This window comes from Pieris rapae, chromosome 6, assembly GCF_905147795.1.
Source record: "Pieris rapae chromosome 6, ilPieRapa1.1, whole genome shotgun sequence".
In the NCBI taxonomy this organism is placed as follows: domain Eukaryota; kingdom Metazoa; phylum Arthropoda; class Insecta; order Lepidoptera; family Pieridae; genus Pieris; species Pieris rapae.
In genome coordinates this window covers 3,762,426-3,783,135 of record NC_059514.1, presented here as the reverse complement: position 1 = coordinate 3,783,135, position 20,710 = coordinate 3,762,426, and the positions used below count along the sequence as shown (strand labels likewise).

Below are 20,710 nucleotides of genomic sequence, written 5' to 3'. Positions count from 1 at the left end.
TCGACAAGCAAAGTAACACAGATAAGAGCTAGAACAGGTGAGATGGACGGGCCACATGCTACGGTGCCCTCATGTACGAAGAGGCCGACAATGCAAAATACGGGAGGACAAACTCAAACTAACAGCAGGCTACAACAGGAGGAGAGCCGCAAAGGATTGGAACAGTGGAAAGGGTTACATGGAGGCCTATGCACACCTAACTTCAAGAACTTCTCGAAGATATACTTTAGTGAAAATGTATTACAAATCACAGAGTTTCGGAATATAAAGGCTATTATTATTATTTAAAAAATATGTTAAAAAACCCTTGTTTGACTGGTTAGTAGTCCGATTTTAATAAAACGTTTTATATTATAATATGAAGTAATTTAATATACAGAAGATGGGCAAAGGTTGCGTCATAAACAGAGAAAGACCATTTCACTCTACTCAAAAACATTTGCAGTTCTCAAGTGGGCACTACAGATAACTTTTTCAATTTCACTGCATTTCTGTATACGCAATTCTCTTATTTAATAACTAAGATATAAGACGCATAACAGCGTATAAATGAACCGACTTTATCTAACCACTTATGATAAAATATATTGTTTCGAAATTTCATACACTCCATCATGTTGTCAAAAGGGAAATTCTTGCATGAAAGTGAAAACTAAGATTAATATAAGTTTCGGTTTTTAGAGTGTGACTTGTAGTTCCTTGTTTAAGAATGTTGTTTATTGTGATTATAATAAATAAGTGGCGAACCAGGGATAGTTAAAAAAAGGGAGTCAATAGACAACACTGTAGAATATTTTTTTTAATCATTAGAACACATTAGAATTTGGTAGTTTATGCCACGCAGGAATTAAAGACATTAAACTACGCTACACCATTACATCATATGTGACGTAGATTAAATTAGATCAAACCAAATTGCACTCGTAACCATTGAAAGTAGTTCATACCATTTAAAATTGTAACCCCTTTTAAGGAAACATGCCTAAAAGGCTATTTATAATTGTGATAATAGTGAAATCTAATTGACAATTAGGAGAAATTCTTAATATGGTCCATTCAATCTATCATGGCAATTAGTCAACATATTATGTAAATATTAACATAATATTTTAATTTCAAAAAGAAACGAAGACAGTATATGATCAGTGTGTGCTAAGTTGCTTGACTGTGCGCCTAATCAACCAAGAGGTCGTACGTTCAAATGACGGTTGGCAAATTAACTTTACTTTCTTAGAGCACTTTAACACAGTCAGTCAGGCACAGAAGGCTGATAGTGAACCTACATATATACCAAAAATGTCGGCTGTTTTTTTTATTTTAAAAAAACTGAACCACTAGTTTCAACTAAGTAGTTAGAACAACATGCCGGTTATATTGACTAAAATCAGTGGTCCCGGCTGAATTCTATTGTATAGGGAATTTTATGACAACGTTATCGGCTGTTACGACTATAGATTTTTACGACCAAATATCAGTAGGACCTTCGATGTCGTTATAACAGATTTTGACAGTATATATGTAGATTTATATCATATATATGTGTAATTTTTATACAATTTAATCTATAATAAAACCTGCAACACAAAAATGTGAAAGCGTTATAAATCTTATCTGTTTTTTTAAGAATTATTCAATATCATGTGCAAATGCGTATTTGGAAAATCTTTGTAACTTGCCTACAACTAAACCTTCAAGCTTTTGAGGCTAAAAGAATTGCGAACATTCCAAGAATATTGGTCCAGCGTGGGTGGATGACTATATAGGATAACCGATGACTCAAAACAGATACAAAATATTTAATACATATCGAAGGTTTTGTAACAATTCTTGAAACACTTACAAAACGTGTCGCAATGAAGAACTAAGAAATATTGGCAAATTTTTACTGAGAAATCTTTACTTAATAGTATTAAGCTATTAAAGTGCAGGAATGCTATCCGACTATACTGGTACCTATCAACCTAGATTTAAAGAAATTTCTTGTTAGCAAGTTTTATAGAATATGAACTACATATAGAAACGCGTGCGATACGAAAATTGTATAATATATATTAATAGTTCGCTTTCACAAAGCGCCTTTAAAAGCGTAAGTCTCAACTAGAAAACAATTTGCTTAGACGTATCGTGTTTAAAATCACAAATTATCAGAGGCATAGATCCTCATTTGCACCAGGCATTAAAAAGATTATCTGCAAAAGTTTACAATCCAAGTTTCAATTACCTTCTGCCTAGATCTAAAATAAGCTGTCTTGTTAGAAGAGAGTTATTTGTACTATAAATCTATGCGCTTACATTGTTTCGAAAACGACAAATTGTAATTGGCAACCGTCATATTTCAAAAAGTCCATTAGTTTCAAGTGCATCCTCAATAATTTACTAAAATATGTTGAGAAGAAAGGAAACGCATTATCTCCGAGAATCTCGTAAGCGTTTCTAGCCATTACTGCCTGTTCATAAGAGCGATAGTTGTTTGGAGTATTAAGTAATTTTACCATAATGTGTAAGCAAATAAATTTCACCTACAGGCATTCAGAATCGATACGTAAGGAAGATCTTGTAATAGCGTTGCCAATTGTGGAATTATGATATGGTTAAACCACACGATATATTTTACATAAAATTATTTATATTCCGCAAATAAGGTTCTGTTTTACTCGTAAAATGCAATGCGATAAAATACATTATGTCTTTCTTTGACAGATTAAACCATATTTAATACCGGATTCAATTTATGAAACGTTAACATTTGAACTAGATATAATATAGTAGCCATCTTTGATTGACACTTTGAATACAATTAATATATTTTTTTTTATTGAATGTTTTGTTTAGTTATTTAATAGTCAATGCAACAATTTAAAATACACTTTGCTGCTACCCAAAATGTGTCCTCCGAAGCGAGAAAATCTTAATTCAAATTAAAATATTCCTGTGCTCTTCGCGACTTTAAGCTGCAGCAGACGTTTCATTCCGTCGATCCAGATACCGATCCAAGCAAAATAATAAATAAAGCTTTTTTATTAAACATTATTTTACATATGCTTCCCATACTAGGACATTCCTGTGTTGTGGATGACTAGACTGCCATTATGTACGATAAAGAAAATTACAAAATTTAGTATTAATAAAAAACCTAAATATACTAATTTAAAAATTTTATGTTTGAGGGTAATATGTAGTACGGGTGCGTGAAACGTGAAAGATGATATAAAAATTGCTCATCTCCATAAAGTCACAGCTCAAACTGTATACTAGAATGCTTAATTGAGGAATACCAAATTCCAATTCTAAACCATGAATCGTTCATGCTTTATAGCAACTAATCTACGTTATGTCCATGTAAGCCGAGCGGCAGATAAACGAGTTAAATATAATATCAGAATCTGGCACATTATACGCGGTAGCTGTGTCGTAACGGCATTTTGTTGACTTGCAAGTGCACAATACAGCGCGGACATGATTATAGACTGTCGCTCAATTATCTACTCATTTGAATGTTCTTATTGCGAGATGTGTTACATTGAAGAGGTTTCGTAAAGTCCGGTAGATTTCGGTTGTGCTGTGCGGAAATCGATGTTCAATAAATTTATCGAAGAAAGAAACAAATGCAACTTAGCACACACTAGCACACTTTATTTACATGATTTATTTATTTGTGGTTGTTGTCTGAAAGAGGTCGCTTGATAGATAACGCCACCCACTTTTCTAAGTTTTATTATTGTTTAGTAAAGCAGTGTTCAATTTAAAAATAATACACGATCGTAGTAATTTCAAAGGAGTAACCTTATCGTTCAAAAGAGAATATAATACCTACGTATATGGAAATAGGTACACTACTACTAAGCCATATTGTGTTTGTTTTAAAATATTTCTTAACTAAATATTAAGCATTTTTTAGTAATATATAAAAGGCCTATAAAAACATTATCTTGAACCAATGTAAACGATTTCGAGAATAACAGGATCGCTTTTCGCAATTCCAATCCGAAAACAATTATTTGAATAAAAAACTTTGATTCGATCTGTTACATTAATGATAGAATAGCCATGGTGAATGTAAATTTTTGTTGCGAACGCTGCGAGGTCGTTGCCCTGGCCGCCATATTTGACCATAGACTAAGCCATAGTGTTGTTGGTTAACAGAGCATGACCATAAAATATAGAAGGCAACATGAAATGTTTGTTATAGACATAAAGCGATTACCGGTTTGAGCTTTTTCTAATTCTAATTGCAGCATTGACCGTTACTTCTTTCACATGTTCGTAATCCGCTTAAATTTGTATTGTTTTTAAAAGCGTGGTATACAGATAAGACAAGCTTCATTCAATTTAAAAACTTTTCGGTTAGATTATCGGAGCCTATATAGTATTTCGAAAGATTTACTTTTTTTGTAAATCATTAGTGTTTCCGAGTATTGGTGTAGTGGCGTGCTACAGCCGTTCCAGAAGTCTTGCTTCATCCCGACCGTTCGCCAGTAGATTTTTCTTTCCGTGGGAATAATAAAGGACTCCATTAATCACATGTTTTTTAATATTTTTTAACCCCTCCCTCCCCCATAAGTGATACGTGGTATGGTTTTTTATTTAAATTTTATTTATAAAAACAATCTTGCCTGAACAGGTAACCCTAAATTGACACGAGTGAACAATAAGTAATATACTTTACACACGAAACACAAAGAAAGAATATATGAAATTACATTATAAAAATACAAGAAATTTACTAACTACTATAGGTACCTACTAACATATTATCCTATGTATTTCGTTAAGTAAATTAATACACCGAACAATATGTGCCCTTTGCAGAAGGTTAGTCTTAGCTGTGGAAGTAACGACGGAGGATGTCGCTTTCTGACGTACCCATCACGCACATTGAAGCTACTGAAGTACTGCTGAATTATTCTCTTTGCCCCCTTTTATGGCTTCCCCCCCCACCAAAAATCACGAAAATTCTTGTTACTAACAAACAATCTCAAATTCATAATAAGTGATTAATGGACATCTCAAACGCGAACTAGCGGCACGGCTAGCATCGCGAGGAAACTGCCAAAGAAATGAATAGTAATTCTTACAAATAATAGTCAATGTGTCAGGCAAAGGAGGCGGATTACTTATGGTTGTAGTGCCACAGAATTATTGCCATAAGCGAATTATGAAATATTTTAATTAAAATCTTGACCTTCTTACACAAGTTCGCTCTACATTCCGCATTACCGAATTTCCGTCACCATGCGTCCTTGCAAAATTTTATCATCCCATGAAATATTCAAATAGCCAATTTGTATTCAGGTTAAGTCTATGTCAAGTTGTTGCAAATGGCAAATTGCCCACAGTATAACCTTTTGTAATCAAGATTTTATTAACTTGTTCAAGTCGCAGCTGTTCAAAACAATGTATTGCAAATTAAAATTCACGAGTACTTATATTTTCAACGTGATATCAAAATCATTAGTCCGTTACTCAGCAGTCAAAGACAGTACTGTTACTTCGGATTTCCAGGGATGGCTTCATACGGACCGACCATTATATTGTAACTTTTTAAAGCACCCCTTTCTGGAGATAACGTGGAGATAACGTTAGCAGGCCGATTCCTGCCGACGACGACGATGTCGCCAGACATCGTTTCATTTTGGTAACATTAAACAAAAGACAAACGAAAAAAAGCATTATTGCCTAAGATAATCCAATAATGATTGCTTTTTAAACATTATTCAATTTTATCAAGTTAATGCGCCTTTCGTCTAGTTCCCATAATATATAATATAAAAAAATCACCTTATACCGATAAAGTTTAGTTTCAACTGTATTCTGTTATATATGTATTCCTCTTCTCTCTTGTGCGTCTTAATAATATTATTTAGTTTAACGTTTAACATTGTCAGTTATTAATAATAATTGTCTATGACCATAGACCTAGATTTTAAATAGCTTGTTAGACGGAATTGTTTAATTGTTTCCTGTGATAAAATATTTCTCCTGACCCTGATACAGGAATGTTAATTCTTACAATTGTGTAAAAAGTAACTTATTTTATATACACATTTAATTTATTGTGTTATTCGCTTATATGAAATATAACTATATCAGAGCATTCCGCCATTCTCATCTAGGTTAAATATAAACTCGAACAGCTTTCAAACTTACTACTTTAGTACTATATTATCTACCTAAATATATTGGTTACTGTTCAACATAAATATCTGTGAGCATTTCTAATGAGCTCTATATATTCTGTGACACAATGACCTGCGCCTACAGTTTATTCGAAAATTAATAGTTATTATGAAGGTTTATTAGATATTTTATCTAAATCTCTTTAGCCGTCGCTATTTCCCTTATTATGGAAAATTTATTCACTTTCCGATATTTTAATTAATTATAAATATATTCCTAGTAAGCTTTTTTAGATGGTTGCCAGAAATATACACCTATATATATGTATTATAATTTAATTTCCTTCGTTCAGATATCCTAGATACAATTTCTTCATAATTTTTATATGGCAATACAATGTCAATTACATAGTTGTAATTGTTTAATTGCAACTATTATCTTACATTTAACAAGGCGTTTTGTAAGTCACGATAGCTATTAGTATTTCGCAGTCAAATTATATTGAAAAGAACGCCCTCTTGTTTCAAAATATGTCAATTATATTTTAGAAATTGATGAGCTAGTTAATAATATATTCAATAGAATTCTTTCAGTAACATGGCTAGCTCATAGATCTTATCTATCTGCAATACTTAAAATACATAGGACAAATGTGAAGCTGACTGACGAATGATCCTGCCCCATGTCCCACGTTATGTTTTTATCTTATTTAGATAAAATTTTTAGTATATTTCAAAATGAATGCTTAAAGTAAATATCGTAGACTAGAGTTGTCGTTTACGCGGACGAACGCAACTCCTAAACCTCGAAGAATGAAAAACTGTTGCGTTCACAATTAGAGAAAAAGAGACTGTTGTTTAGGATTTTCCGTGCCAATTTTCTCTTCATAAAACCTTCACAGTTCAAGGTAAAAATAATACTTGAAGTGGTATAGTCGTCTTCGAGTTCTGCGTTTAGCAACATATTTTGCGATGTATTTTTATTTAATTAGACTTAGACAGCGCTTTCTAAACAAAACATGGTTACATGAACTTCACCGAGTTAACTGTAAGCTTATCACGCAAAAATCTTAACTAAATTATGGTCTTAAAAATTGTTAGTTCTCCGCCGAGCGCCACAAACCTCTGGCAATTACAATTTTATGCATTCCTAACTGTATGTAATACCGTTGTTTCAATGTTTTGTCAATACCATAAAATATTATTGTACTGTGTACCCATCGCGTTACAGCGATCCCCAAGATAACTTGGGTGCACTTCAGATCACATGCGTCAAGCAACACTCTCGATGGCTATGAGATTCTTAAAGAGCTCAGAAAGACGTCACTTCTGCTGACTTATAAACCATAAGATAGTAGTTAAACGTTTGATTTTCTTATTTATATCTATTTTATTATAATTTATTTATTTAAAATGAGTTGCGAAGTATGGTCTAATAATATTTATATTTCTTACAAAACGAAACCTGGCGATTTTAAACGGTAAAGGAGTTTTTCTAGACTGTTCTAGGTGAAATCTGGTCACACTGGGAAGTATTAGCTAACCTTAGTCCAAGCATAAAGGTTACTGACGCAGGCATTTAGTGGGTTTTGGACAATTTAAATTTAAGATCGTTCGATGCATTTAATAGCTTTATTCAGTTCTGGTTCGTTGAACTCAAGATAACAAATCGAATTTAGTTTTATAGTATGCACTGTTTGAGGTATATCATAAAATTTGATTCATAGCCAATCAATTTGGGCATTGTACTTTTAAGCATCAACGATATATGGTTTTTGTACAAATTCCTGAGATCTATACAATACAGATAGAAAGGAAATATTTTTTGCTTAAACCGCTGTAGATTAAATTTTATAAAGATACTTTAGCCGACCCCGGATCGTGGGACACGATTAAACACATACTTTACTGTTCGATGCATTTTGCCAGTTAGTATGTGTTCAATATATAGGCTCTTGGAATAAAAAGGTTTCTCGGATAGCACTTAAGTCTGAATTATAATAAAACCATTTCATATAACATTACAATTCCTAACGTACAGTTCGGAACTATAAGGAACGCAACTCAGAGTAAAATTTGTAAATTGTTCTTCGTTTATTGTATATCAGATTCTGACTCTGACAATCCCCTCGGCTATCGGTTACGGTGGTATATAGGCATATATGTATATAAGTAAATAGTTCGTTTTAACCGAGGTGTGTTGTAGACAAGAAGAAGGAAAGATGTTGATTCGCGTATAAGTTCCCTGTCGATACGTATGCCTGGGCCTCTTAGATAGCCGACCTGAGAACTGAAGAGGGAAGAGGGATTAATCAACCGACATCATATAAAATAAACATTGTCATTGGAAACCACGTGTGTGAAAGTAAAAGTTATTGGCATAGTGTTAAAGCCAAAAGTTATCAAAACCCGTCTTGATGAAAGTCTCGATATCCAATACTATAACCTGATCAGAGAATAAGATTTCCCTTCAAAAACCATAAAACTTCGATACACATCCATATTGGTCAATCAGCTTTCATTAAAATTTAGTATCGCTTATTGTTATTCTTAATTAACGCGTGCCTTTTTATTGTATAGCATTATCTCATTTGAGGAAAGTTCCCTTTCGCAATGTATCTTAAATTTTAATTCCTTTACTATTATATATATAGTCTTATTTTGCTACAGCAATATGCAAACACAATACAAGACTTTTTTTCTAGTAAATCGAGATCGTACCCAAACATTCGAGGCAAATAATTGAAATCACAAAGGTGAGCCCCAAAACACATCCATCAAAAACCGGCCGCATACCTCTGGAGGGGCAAGAGCCGGTATGTGGCCTAGTGTACCCCAAGGTCGTACGTATAACCGCTTCCATACTTTTTGTACCTTTCTTTCGCCTCCCCGCCAATTTTCAACTCTACTCACCCTCAATACAATTCAAAGTCCATTGCGCCCTACATAATTTTTGCAAGTTTTTGTTATAATGATAGGTTCGGACGCGCATCTGATTTCGGTGTAATGTTCAAGATGGTTCAAATTTTGAAGATAAAAAGCCTTTGTCCGAAAACTTTTATTGTAACGGTGTAGTAATTTATAATGAGAGATTAATCAGGCGTAAAAAATACCGCGAAATAAAATAATTGAGGCTTCAGCCCATTTTCCGTTATCTTAATTTTTTAATGATGTATATTTCAAATATATTCAGAGTATGATGGTGATGACACCACAGCTCTGAATATATTGTTGTTTATAAAGTTAAGTAAGTTAAGTTGTTTATAAATTGGTTTGGAAAACCACATATTCAAAAAATATTTTTTATACATTCACCACATAAAAAACTAATTAACCCAAAATCACTAAGAAAAAGATTTCAAAAATCTTTCCTTCAATATATTCATAATATCAGTGTTTTGTGTTTATACATTCTCAATATTAAAAAACTAATCAACGCAAAATCACAGAAAAATCCAAAAATCTTTCCTTCAATTTATTCATAATATCAGTGTTTTGACTTCGCGAACGATTACGTTCAAACAATACCCTCAAGTAAGGTTTGTTCATAAACTTTATTTCATTCATTTCGCAAATTCTTACCTAACCGACCAAGAATTCGATACTAAAGATCTGCAATGCAATAGATAAGTGATAACCTTAGGACCTGTTAGACTTGTCTTAGGTAATAGGTTTCTGGTTTCGTCATTTTACGAGAACACTTGTTGAATACCTAAAAAGGATTGAAGTATTGGATTTATCTAGAAGACTAATCTAAACTATCTACTCGTATTTATTGTAACTCCTGCAATACAAAAAACTCAGTGATCTAATTGGAATAAATGATTTGATTCTGAAGGATTTAATTATTTTATTAACTTCAAATTCTAAATATAAATGTATAAACCACTGTAATATTATTTAGTTTTGTTAAATGTGGACACTATGTATTAATGCGAATATTACCTACCCGTGATATTAATATCGATTTAATTACTTTTATTATTAAAGTAATATTTCACTATTTTTATACATCCCATCTTTAATAGCAAGTTTCGTTCGTTTAGTTTCTAATTTATGCGCTTTTTTGACCTTAACTTTCGTTGACATTGAATATATTAGTGATGTTACAAGTGCATATTCAGTTGATGCAACCTTCCTTTCGAATTCAATAAAAGTCTAACTGTCAGTAATTGTCGACCGTAGTTGTCTTCAGGGCCGACCGAATTAAGGGTAAGATTATAAATCTATTTTTCTAGAACGAAGTTTTTTATAAGAATTTATTTTGTAAAGAATTTACGAAGCGATAATTACTTCTATCTACGTCTTCAAATAAAAAAATATAGTTATATTTACCCATGCGAAACCTGAGCTAAATCATAATAGATATATGTATGTATAAAGTATGCATTATTTAAACTTTCTGTAAAGTTCAGATTTATTGAATCACCTGTAATAATTTTGCTTAATTTTACACTGTATTAATAAAGCCCAGGTGTTCTTTCCAAATACCACCGCAAATTACAAACGTGTATCATTTTACGTTCAATTAACCAGTGAAGGAAATTTAAAACTCGACACAAGGCCTGTCGCCACGACCTACATGTTTTGTTCAGTGTGCTGTAATTTAGTAAAACACGCGTAAATTGCCACTGAATCCGATTTTTACATATTAATTATCTTTAAACATTATGCTATATAAAATATTGCTACTATATAGGTATATCAAAGACCGATGGAACGATGTATAATAGGAAAAACAAGAAGAGACAAAATAAAGAATACAGCATTTAGAAAAATAACTAACGTAACAGATGTTACAATAACAATCAATAAACTGAAGTGGAAATGGGTGGGACACATAGAAAAGTGGAGCAAAAACTACTTAACTGGTGCCCAAGGTACAGCTAACGCAAAAGAGGGATACAACTCAGAAGGTGGATTGACCACATTAAAGAAACAGCAGGTGGTACATGGCAGAGAGTGGCACGGTGCAGAGAGGAATGGCAGGATTTGGAGGAGGCTTTTGCCAAAAAAGGGCATACAGATACACTAGAAGAGGATTAAAATGTTTTTTTTTAAAGTATCTGAAAAAAGCCTATTATTATTATATATAAAAAATATTAACGAGTGACACTAGGGTTTGAAAAAAAAAATGAATTCTAAAGCTGAATTCGATTTATAAAACTTGGTTGTTCAGGGCTGCTTGGAGTTCGCGGTCCTCTGTTTTCCCGTTACGTTCGCTTCTACAGTTACGGTAGTACTATAAGGTTGAACAAATCAAAGAAGAATATATATAGAAATTAAACATCCTAATATTATTATAAACGTGAAAGTTTCTAAGTATGGAAGGATGTTTGATTTGCTACTGACTTTTTATGAAACTTTATAATAATATAGCTTATACATCAGAATAAGTCATAGGCTTCAATTTATAAAGATATTGTGTGAATTGAAGCGAGTAGGAAAAATCTACTATCTGCTAATTATTTTGGCGTGCGCTGCTAAAACCGCTAGTTACGCATATGTAATGTATGTTGGAAATGTGCAGACGAAGTCACGGGCAACAGCTAGAATATATATAATTATGTATATTATAAACGAATTTCAAAGAAGCTTTGCCAACATCTTTTAACTCATTCTTTTTTCAACGGAAAAACTAAATATTTATCCAATCCACTTTTAAGAACAAGATTAATTAAAGATTATATATATATATAAATAGCATTAATACAAGGAAAATTGATTAATCAATAACATATGTAATAGTATTAGTTTAAAATAAATGTTTAGTATTAAATAAACATCTTCATTGCAACCACGACTGAAGCTGTCTCCAATCCGTAGTAATATGATTCTTCCATTAATTATCTTTACAATAACAGACCTAATCACTTCCCGGAAACATATCAAGCACAGATGATATATAAATCACAATATTCCTGTGAAATGTCAATCAGACGATTGCAAGAAACCATTACTCTGCGTCAAGTATATAGGCTACCACAATTACTACTTTATCGGGAAGCCGCTTTCTCCCCATTGTCCTTTAAACAATACCAATTTAATTTCAATGACAGTAGGTTACAATTTGAACTTATCTAAGGATGTTGTCAGGACTACTTTCTAGTTTCAATTGCCCTTAGAAGCCTAGTTCTGAATGTAGGCTTTTCGAACGTAGACATATTTTAACTTATTATAAATTATGATTTTAAAACACCTATGAACGTTTCTTATGCGGAATATGAAACTGAAACTTCTTGTTCAACAATAGTTACTTGTGGCGTCCATACGTCGGGTTGTCTGTATGGCGAGGGGGCCGATGGCCGGCCATGTATGTGGTGATTTTTCGTCGTTATTTCGACTATGTATTTCTATTTATGTGTTGTTCCCACGGGAATGTAAGTGCGTGCTCCTATTTCACCTTGCTTCCTGCTGATAGAGGAGGAGAGGAGAACGAATCTTTGTTTTTAATTTATTTTATTATCATTAATTACTTAAGATGTCATGTGGAACATGGTGTAATGGTTGCAGTTACTTACAAAACGTTGTGAAAAACAAAAAACTTGGAGACTAATAAGGCTGGCGGAGAGTTTATTGCCCGTTCTTCTCTTCCGTTCAACGCCCTTGATTTGAGAACTGGCAGTAAAATTCGAGGCATTGCATATAATATATTTCTTTGTTGACGTTGATAAGTGAACTGTGTCACTATGTAAATAAACTACCACACTAGCGAGTGTTACCTAGACCATTAGGGTGCAACTTTTCCAACCTACGACCTCTGGGATAAGAGTCACACGCAAGCTAACACTCCTCTTAATACCGACTAACGTAAATAATAAACCTTTACTGACCTGTTTTATTTTTGTTTAATAGATCTTTAGTAGTGTTTACCACTGCACCGTTGACAGTTAGTAGGGTGTCAGTACAAGCAACTAAATCCCGATAACATCAGAAACAGCTGGTGTGGTGGATGTTGCGACAGCTACAATTATAGATTGTTACAATGCTCAATAAAATGTGAACTACATTCGACACGACTTCTTGGACTTGTTAGAGTCAGGAAGTGGTATAAATAAACTTGTAGTTTCAAATGAGAAATGTCGATTTGGGATATACATGCATTACTTGCGTATTTATAATTTAAATCAAAAATCCTAACTATTGCTTTTTTATTAGTATTTATTGTAAAAATATAAACATGTTATATATACATTAACATTTTACAGGACACCAAATTTGTCTGGCGCCACGTGCGAAATCAATGCCCGTTAATTATAAAAAAATAACAAATAAAATATACGTTCGACTTTCAATAAAACCAGTCCTTATTTCCAAATCGCTTGTACTCATCAATTTCATTTTTATTATCCTTCTCAATTTAATGCAAGTTATATCAAAGATTATCGTGCCTCTTGAATCTTGACTGAGTGCTATCACTCGATCAAAATTTGACGTCAGTTCAGCCTGAATCACGCCAGTATAGTCAGTTCATTTCGCACAGTTTTACCGTGCGGTCGTGTCGCTTGCTAGCGCGATTATTTGCTTGATATTCGGCACTTAGTGAGCGTCGTATGTGTATTTGAACTGTTTCGGTAATTAGAATTGCTACTAATTATAATTTTCCATTACGTTTGCCAGTGTGAGTTTTTTTTGTTGTTTTCAAGTGGTCTTATCAGTTAAAGGATCTTGATATGGACTCTAGAAGAATTCTTAATCATTTTTGTATCGCGGTTTCGTTTTTGTCGTCTGTCCATTTCTTAAAACTATTTTCATCTAATTATTAGATGTGTGTTTTTGACAAAATTTTGCATAATCCGTCGCAACTAAATTATATACATCGTTAATTAGCAATAGATACTGATTATCAATAATTAATATTTTCATTACGAAATACGCTAGGTATAAAATAAATTGCGAAATTACGCAGTTCGTTGTGTAAAAAGTAATTTAAGTGAACAATAGGAAGCTTTGCTTAATTACTACTTATATACATTACCTCATTATTCCGTGGAAATGTAAAATGAAGCTTGTAAATGTGCAATGAAATGCCGATAAAGAAATAATGCATAATTCGTTGTCTCATTGTTGGATTTGTCCTTTAATACTTACAACGACCTTCTTTTTTATACCTCGTTTTCCTTATAACTTTTTTAATACCCGTTCAGCTCAATCAAATTATATTTTAATAAGAAATCAAATTATTCACAGCCCTTTCTAAACATTTGAAATCTTCAATTAAACAATGTTATATAAGTTAATTAATTTAGTGACCAATAATAATTGATGATTCACTTTCGATTCTCGATTTGTTTAGGATAATTCCACAATGTTTTTCACACGTTGCGTTAAATTTTTCGATTTAATATCGATAACATACTTACTGAAATATTTCGTTACAGATATATCCGTACAATGGACACTGAGGAGGTGTGCAGTGTAGTGTAAGTGATCTAGTGATGTGACTATGCCCTCGGATAGTGGTACCGCATGGTCGCCGCCTGCCTCTACGGAGCGGCGACTCAGCAACTCTTCCGATGGCAGTGCTGGCAGCGGATATTCCAAAGCTGTAAGTATTCTCAAGTTCTAGTTATAGGGTCTGGATACAGAAAGATGCTTTTTTGCATCTTCACATACATCATGGCCTACGTCGTGTTGAGAAGACAAAGATTCCGACGAGTAAAGAACGATTTTGTACGGTTTAAACTGATAATTATTAACCATGCCTCTGTATGCTGATCTATAACCGTTTCTCATATTTAAGGCCATATAGTAGTAGATTCCATTTAACGAAATAATTATAATCAACTGAAAACATTACTTAAGTGTTTTTATAACATAATTATTTTTTCTTTATTAAAGTGCTAAAAACCTCGTTATTTCACAAATACTACGATTGAAGTTAATTTGCAAGTGATTTGTAACGGTTAGCGTAAAACGTTATTTTGCTGTAAAAACTGTTTCACTTTCGACGGAAACTGCTTATGTCCAAGTTTTTTACTTAAACTGTTCGTATTTTTTGCAAAATATACCCAGAAGTTGGTATTTTTAAATCACCAGCACGCTTGTATAGTTACAAAAAAACGACTACGTTTTTGTGCGCGTCTTAATAAACCTGCTGATTTTTTTTATTTGGAGTCATTCGCACCAGTATAAACTATTTACATTTATTAAACACTGCGATAATGAGTGAAGTGCCAGACAATATTTATTATAAAAATGATAAATGTTTTCACTTATACTTTACTAATTTTTATTTAGGTAGCCATCGACTAATATAAAAATTACATAACCAACAATGTTTTGACAAAAAATTACCAATTACTTTTAGATATTGGTTTAACTGTTTGTATGTATGTGACTATTCTTAATAAATTATTTTGTTTATAGTTTTATAGCAGTTTGTTTTATTCAAAATATTATATATAGTTTTATTATAAAAACGTCCAATTCAGATAATACATCATTACACTGGGCACAAATTCAATTTATAGATGCGTTACGAGAAAAATATTTGTCTTGTTCTCCGTCTAAGGACGGGAAATTTAACTTATATATGTTTAAATTTCTCCTAACAAAAAACGGGAAAGAACCTATTTCAAGGACATAATGCTAAAGAGCCAGAAGGTACATAATGAGTAATCGTTATGGTGTTAGTATAATACGTTCAGCAAACGCTTTTCTAGAAACAGTGAGAGGATGCAGTTGATTATTCAATATTTGCATATCCTGTGCTTTCTCACGATTTATATGGTCAATGACTAGCCATAAACATCGTATCTAAATATTATATCTACTGGTATTCCGTTCTAGACTTTACAATCTCTGACAACACTGAGTTTACGGCCTCTAGATGATGAAATAATCCGTAAGGGTATAATATACAGAAACTCGTAGAAAAGTAGAAAGAACGATTAATCCAAAGAACCAAAGTGATCTCATGACTTGCTAAATAATTACGTAATGTCTCTAATGAACGAAACCATGTTCTACTATCTATATGAGTAACTATCTATTAAAACTATAAAAAGAGTAACTTTTGCAATTATAATGTATACAAACATACATAATATATATAAAAATATTAAAAAAAGATATAAAAGTACAAATCCGGGTGGGTCGTAAAGCAATAAAATAAATTAAAAGTTTAAGATAAGAAAAGGCTTCGAAGGTTGCCGCCCGGTTTTTATGCCTTTCGCTACAAAATTGTCACATGCCAAGGGCATCCGATATGTCAGATAGTGTTTCAAACTAGTTATGGAAAATCTTGTATGAGTTTTTAATATATAGTGCAAAAATACTATTTTAAGTTTACTATGGAATTTCACGTTGTATTGTTAGTTAAAGGAAATCGTTTTAACTAACAATATGTAGATAGGATGTTGCTACAAATTGCACTTTAACTGTACAGATCCCTTACATAATTCTATAAACGAGTATTGAAGTCGGAAGATATGACCATTATCTTTGATTGTTCATAATATTTTTTGAGAAATCTATTTACAGTGTGTTACCGATCCTTTATCCAATATACTCCGTTGTCAGACATTGTCTGTGCTTATTAAATAGACGCTTATCTATGGCCAAAGTTTTGGCGGCATTATTTTCCTAATGGAATTTTTGGTAGTTGTAAACTTTTGTGAAATTTTAATTGTATTAATAAATAGGGAATCATCCATCTCACTTGTATAGTTTCTTCCGCCCCTTAGGGGTGGATACCGCAAACACGGATATCCGATACGAAACCTTACAATATTTTTAACAAACTATTATGTGATTTACAAATACTTAAGGAATATTGGTGGTAAATTTTATTGGTATAAGTTCTCGTATCGTTTAGACAAGTTTCAAATAATATGTTCGTTCATAGCAACGGTTGTATAAGGTTGCGCATGCACCTGTCTGTACGACATTTGCCGGTCGACCTTCGAGGCGCCACTGATTTGAGCTCAAATGTTATGGGTCGACTCAAGAATTCAGGTATATACGAACTTATTTACATTTTCATCAATATGGATGTGTTTTGTTTTACTGGGTGGGTGCGTAATATTTTACAAATTTTACTTACATAACTTTGACTAGGTACTGATGATCTATCTATACGTTCTTGGGACTGTTAAAAATATTTTTTTTTCGTTGAATAATTAGGAAGTATAATAAATAAGATCTAATTCTGAATTGTTAAGTTTACCACACCAATGATGTTTTTCTATTTTCACGAAAGAATTAAGTGTAGGTATATGTTGTTAAAATGTTGTCAGAAGTAGGAAGACTCAAATACGTGAATTATAAGATTGATTTAAACAAAATACATTTCAGTACATCAGGAAACGGTTAAGAGACCACTTTTTTAAATTGTTTTAGTTTTCAATAATAATTATTATTAACCTTTGTTAGGTTATGAAAATTGTAAATATTTCAGCCTTTCACATTAAATCATGGTTACTATTTTTTTCTAATGATGTATACCGTTATTTAACATGTATCTCAAAAATCTTACATATTGTAAATTTGGATTTTTATTCGAGACACAAAAGAGAGACTAGATAATCTATGAATTAATGAGTACAAAACTAGTGTTATTTATAAATGTTAGATTTTTTTGTATTTAAGCACTTTGTCTGAGTAATAAATGGCAATGAATACAATTTAAACTATCAGAATGTTGTTAAATGATTAATTGTCAGAGATTGTTGTTGATATTTTGCAAACAATGAAAATATCTTTGAATACTGTCATTGAACTTGGTATAAACAATAGAGTTAACTATATAATGTATTTACATTATTTTAGTTTTCACGTCAACTGAGCTTTTGTTTATGTCCACATTAGGATAAAATAAAAACTGGATTTGGTTAAAAAAAATACGATATTTTAATTTACAACTTACTTATTGTACAAATTATATCAAAACAAATGAGCTTTCTATAAATGAAATCTTTTAAGTTCCTACATTATTGAACTCAGGGTCATCTTGTGCTCTTTCGCTGATCTTTTCTTTATCAAAATAACCAGCAATTTATTACCTTCCTGGTATTTGCATAAATACATGCCGTTTATATTTTATGCATATGTCTTAACACTTGTCTATAAAACCCACGCATCCAAATAACAAACTTCTTACAGGTTTTTTTGCGATATTAACGCAACGATTTTGAATATCACACAATGCATAACTGCAATAAAAGTAATTAAAAGTGTTTTATGATGACAATTAACTTATTTATGTATATTTTTTATTTATTTACAAAATTAATCTTATCCTAACAAGGTGACCGAGAAAAACAAGAATTTATATAAAAAAATCGCACACGAAATAAGTAACAAATTATAGGAAAAAGAGCTAAATAATTAATAAAATATTAGATATTTATAACTATTAATATAAAATTATATAAAATTAATAATAATTATTATCAAATAATGATATAAGTATATTCTTATTCCACAGGCACACATACCTTTGTCATATACCTTAACGAAAAATGAAAAAGGTTCGTTAAACTATGTAGGTACTTAATACAGCGAATCATATGTGCCCCTTTAAGAAGGTTCATGCTAGCTAGTCCTAGCTAACTAACGAGTAACGACAGACGATGTCGCCTTCTGTATACATCAGGCACATTAGTAGGGCATTGTAGTATTGCCAAATTGCTGTCCTTGCCATGTAACAATTACAATTGATCCTACAGTAATATAACCTTAAATTTTATGACCGAACGTGGATTCATTAGAAGTTGAAGATTTCACGAAAGTGCATTTTTTTAAAGGAAATACCACCATTTCATTAGTGATCTAGGATCCTACCATCTGTAACGATGGTATAATGTAATGGCTGAGTGTGTACTAGCATTTCGTAAAAGCAATATTTTTAAAAGGGCCTTCCCAATTCATCTCGTCCGTTCTGTCCCTTGATTTTTATATAATAAATTATATTTTGACTTAGCCTATAAAACATTTAGAAAGTTATAATTTTAAGTCACATCATACCAGTTACTATAAACAATGTGTTGGATCTGATAAGGATGTGGTTCACAAACACCAATCAATCACCGCTGACTGCTAAATGTGACCCCGATCAAGGTCCTCGATCTAACGCGGAAATTATAATGCCTAATATCATATTGTTATTTTCTAAGGGTTCAGACATACTGTTGATATTTTACTCAAGTACCATATAAACTGTATGGCACGAAATGCCTATTAAAGATACGTCTCCAAATAGCCGTTTGAAGAGATTCACAAGGTATTGATTCTGTCAACAAGGCCCAAGATGTAGCAGATGCTCAGTGTCTATTCCAAGCATGTTCTTTTTGGGTACCCATAAATCTATTAATAAATAAATCAGTGTCGCAACAACCTCCTTAGGTCTTGGCCTCAGATTTCTGAATCTGTTTCATGATCATTTTTAAATCTTAAAGACAAGTCGGTGATCAGCCTCCAGTGCCAGACACACGTCGTCGACTTTTTTGGGTCTAAGACATGTCGGTTACCTCACGATGTTTTCCTTCACCGTTTCTAGCAAATGTTAAATGCGCACATAGAAAGAAAGTCCATTGGTGCACAGCCCGTGAACAACATCAAAGTCGCGTTTTTAAGCGTTATAGATTTTGTATTTTAGAACCATAATAATGGATCATGTCATCGTTCTTGTAACTCCGAAACGCCTGCGCACCGGTCTGGTTAGTTTTAAATGAATTTTACTTGACGTCTGACAACAAACATTTCAAAGTTTCATTCAACCGAGATGATTTCTAGTAGGTACAATACTATCTTGTTTTTTATTCAACATTCGTATATTTTTATTTGTTGTATAATTTCCCCTTATATGAATTGAAGTTGTACGCCTAAAACTGTAACATCGTTCCACACTGTTAAACGCAGCCTTAACATTAAGAATTCACTTTCTGCTGCAATGATTAAAGAAAAATGAATCTTATGTAGACAATAATATAGTTTATTTTCAATTAAGTGTTCACGCAATTGCAAGCTATTGTTATGTAAATAAGGGTGATATTAGTATAATTAGACCGACACAACCAGTCGTATTGAGGTCAAGTGCGACAATCACGTTTCCTGATCGATTTTACGGTTTAAATCTTCTATAATACCTCTGGGTCAGATATAGAAGCAATATAATATACACGTTGAATGCGAGTAGGTATTAAGAGTTTCATTTGGTCTTCTGCAAATAAAGATTGTCACGCTTGGTAAATTTCCTTCATTTAAATTAATCTTTAGAAAATCCTTCAACAGAGCTTACTAATTATTAAAAGGCCGGCAACGCACTTGTGAGCCCTATGGCAATGGGCGGAGATATTACTGAGCATCAGATGAGCCTCCTGCTCGTTGCAGTGTGTATATTTTAAAAAAAATTGTTTTTTTTAAATTACTGTTATTTACGACTAAAGTATGTATTTTATATACTTGACAATATATTTTATATGTTTTTTGATATATGCATAACAAGAAGTTTAAGCTCAAAACAAATAGCAAATTATCATAAATTGTAGACTTAAACGAAGTTTCTAACAAGGCATTATACCTTTCATGGAGCCATCATTTTATAAACTAGTTAACCTAAATTACCCGAAAATCATCAGAACATCTTTTCG

General features: G+C 32.3%; 1 protein-coding gene across 7 annotated transcripts in view; it reads left to right on the top strand.

The window, feature by feature from the left end:
• Nucleotides 1-20,710, top strand: part of LOC110995696 (LIM domain only protein 7) — a 98,612-nt gene that overhangs the window by 33,079 nt on the left and 44,823 nt on the right. For 4 of the 7 annotated variants that reach the window (XM_022262982.2, XM_022262985.2, XM_022262984.2 and 1 more), the window contains one exon: nt 14,498-14,664. In XM_022262982.2, the coding sequence (XP_022118674.2) occupies nt 14,563-14,664 (102 nt within the window). In that variant the 5' untranslated portion in view covers nt 14,498-14,562. Of the gene's footprint in view, nt 1-11,154; nt 11,166-13,162; nt 13,165-13,574; nt 13,738-14,497; nt 14,665-20,710 lie in introns of those variants that run through there. The other 3 variants (XM_045628650.1, XM_022262980.2, XM_022262981.2) reach the window with 3 other exon arrangements.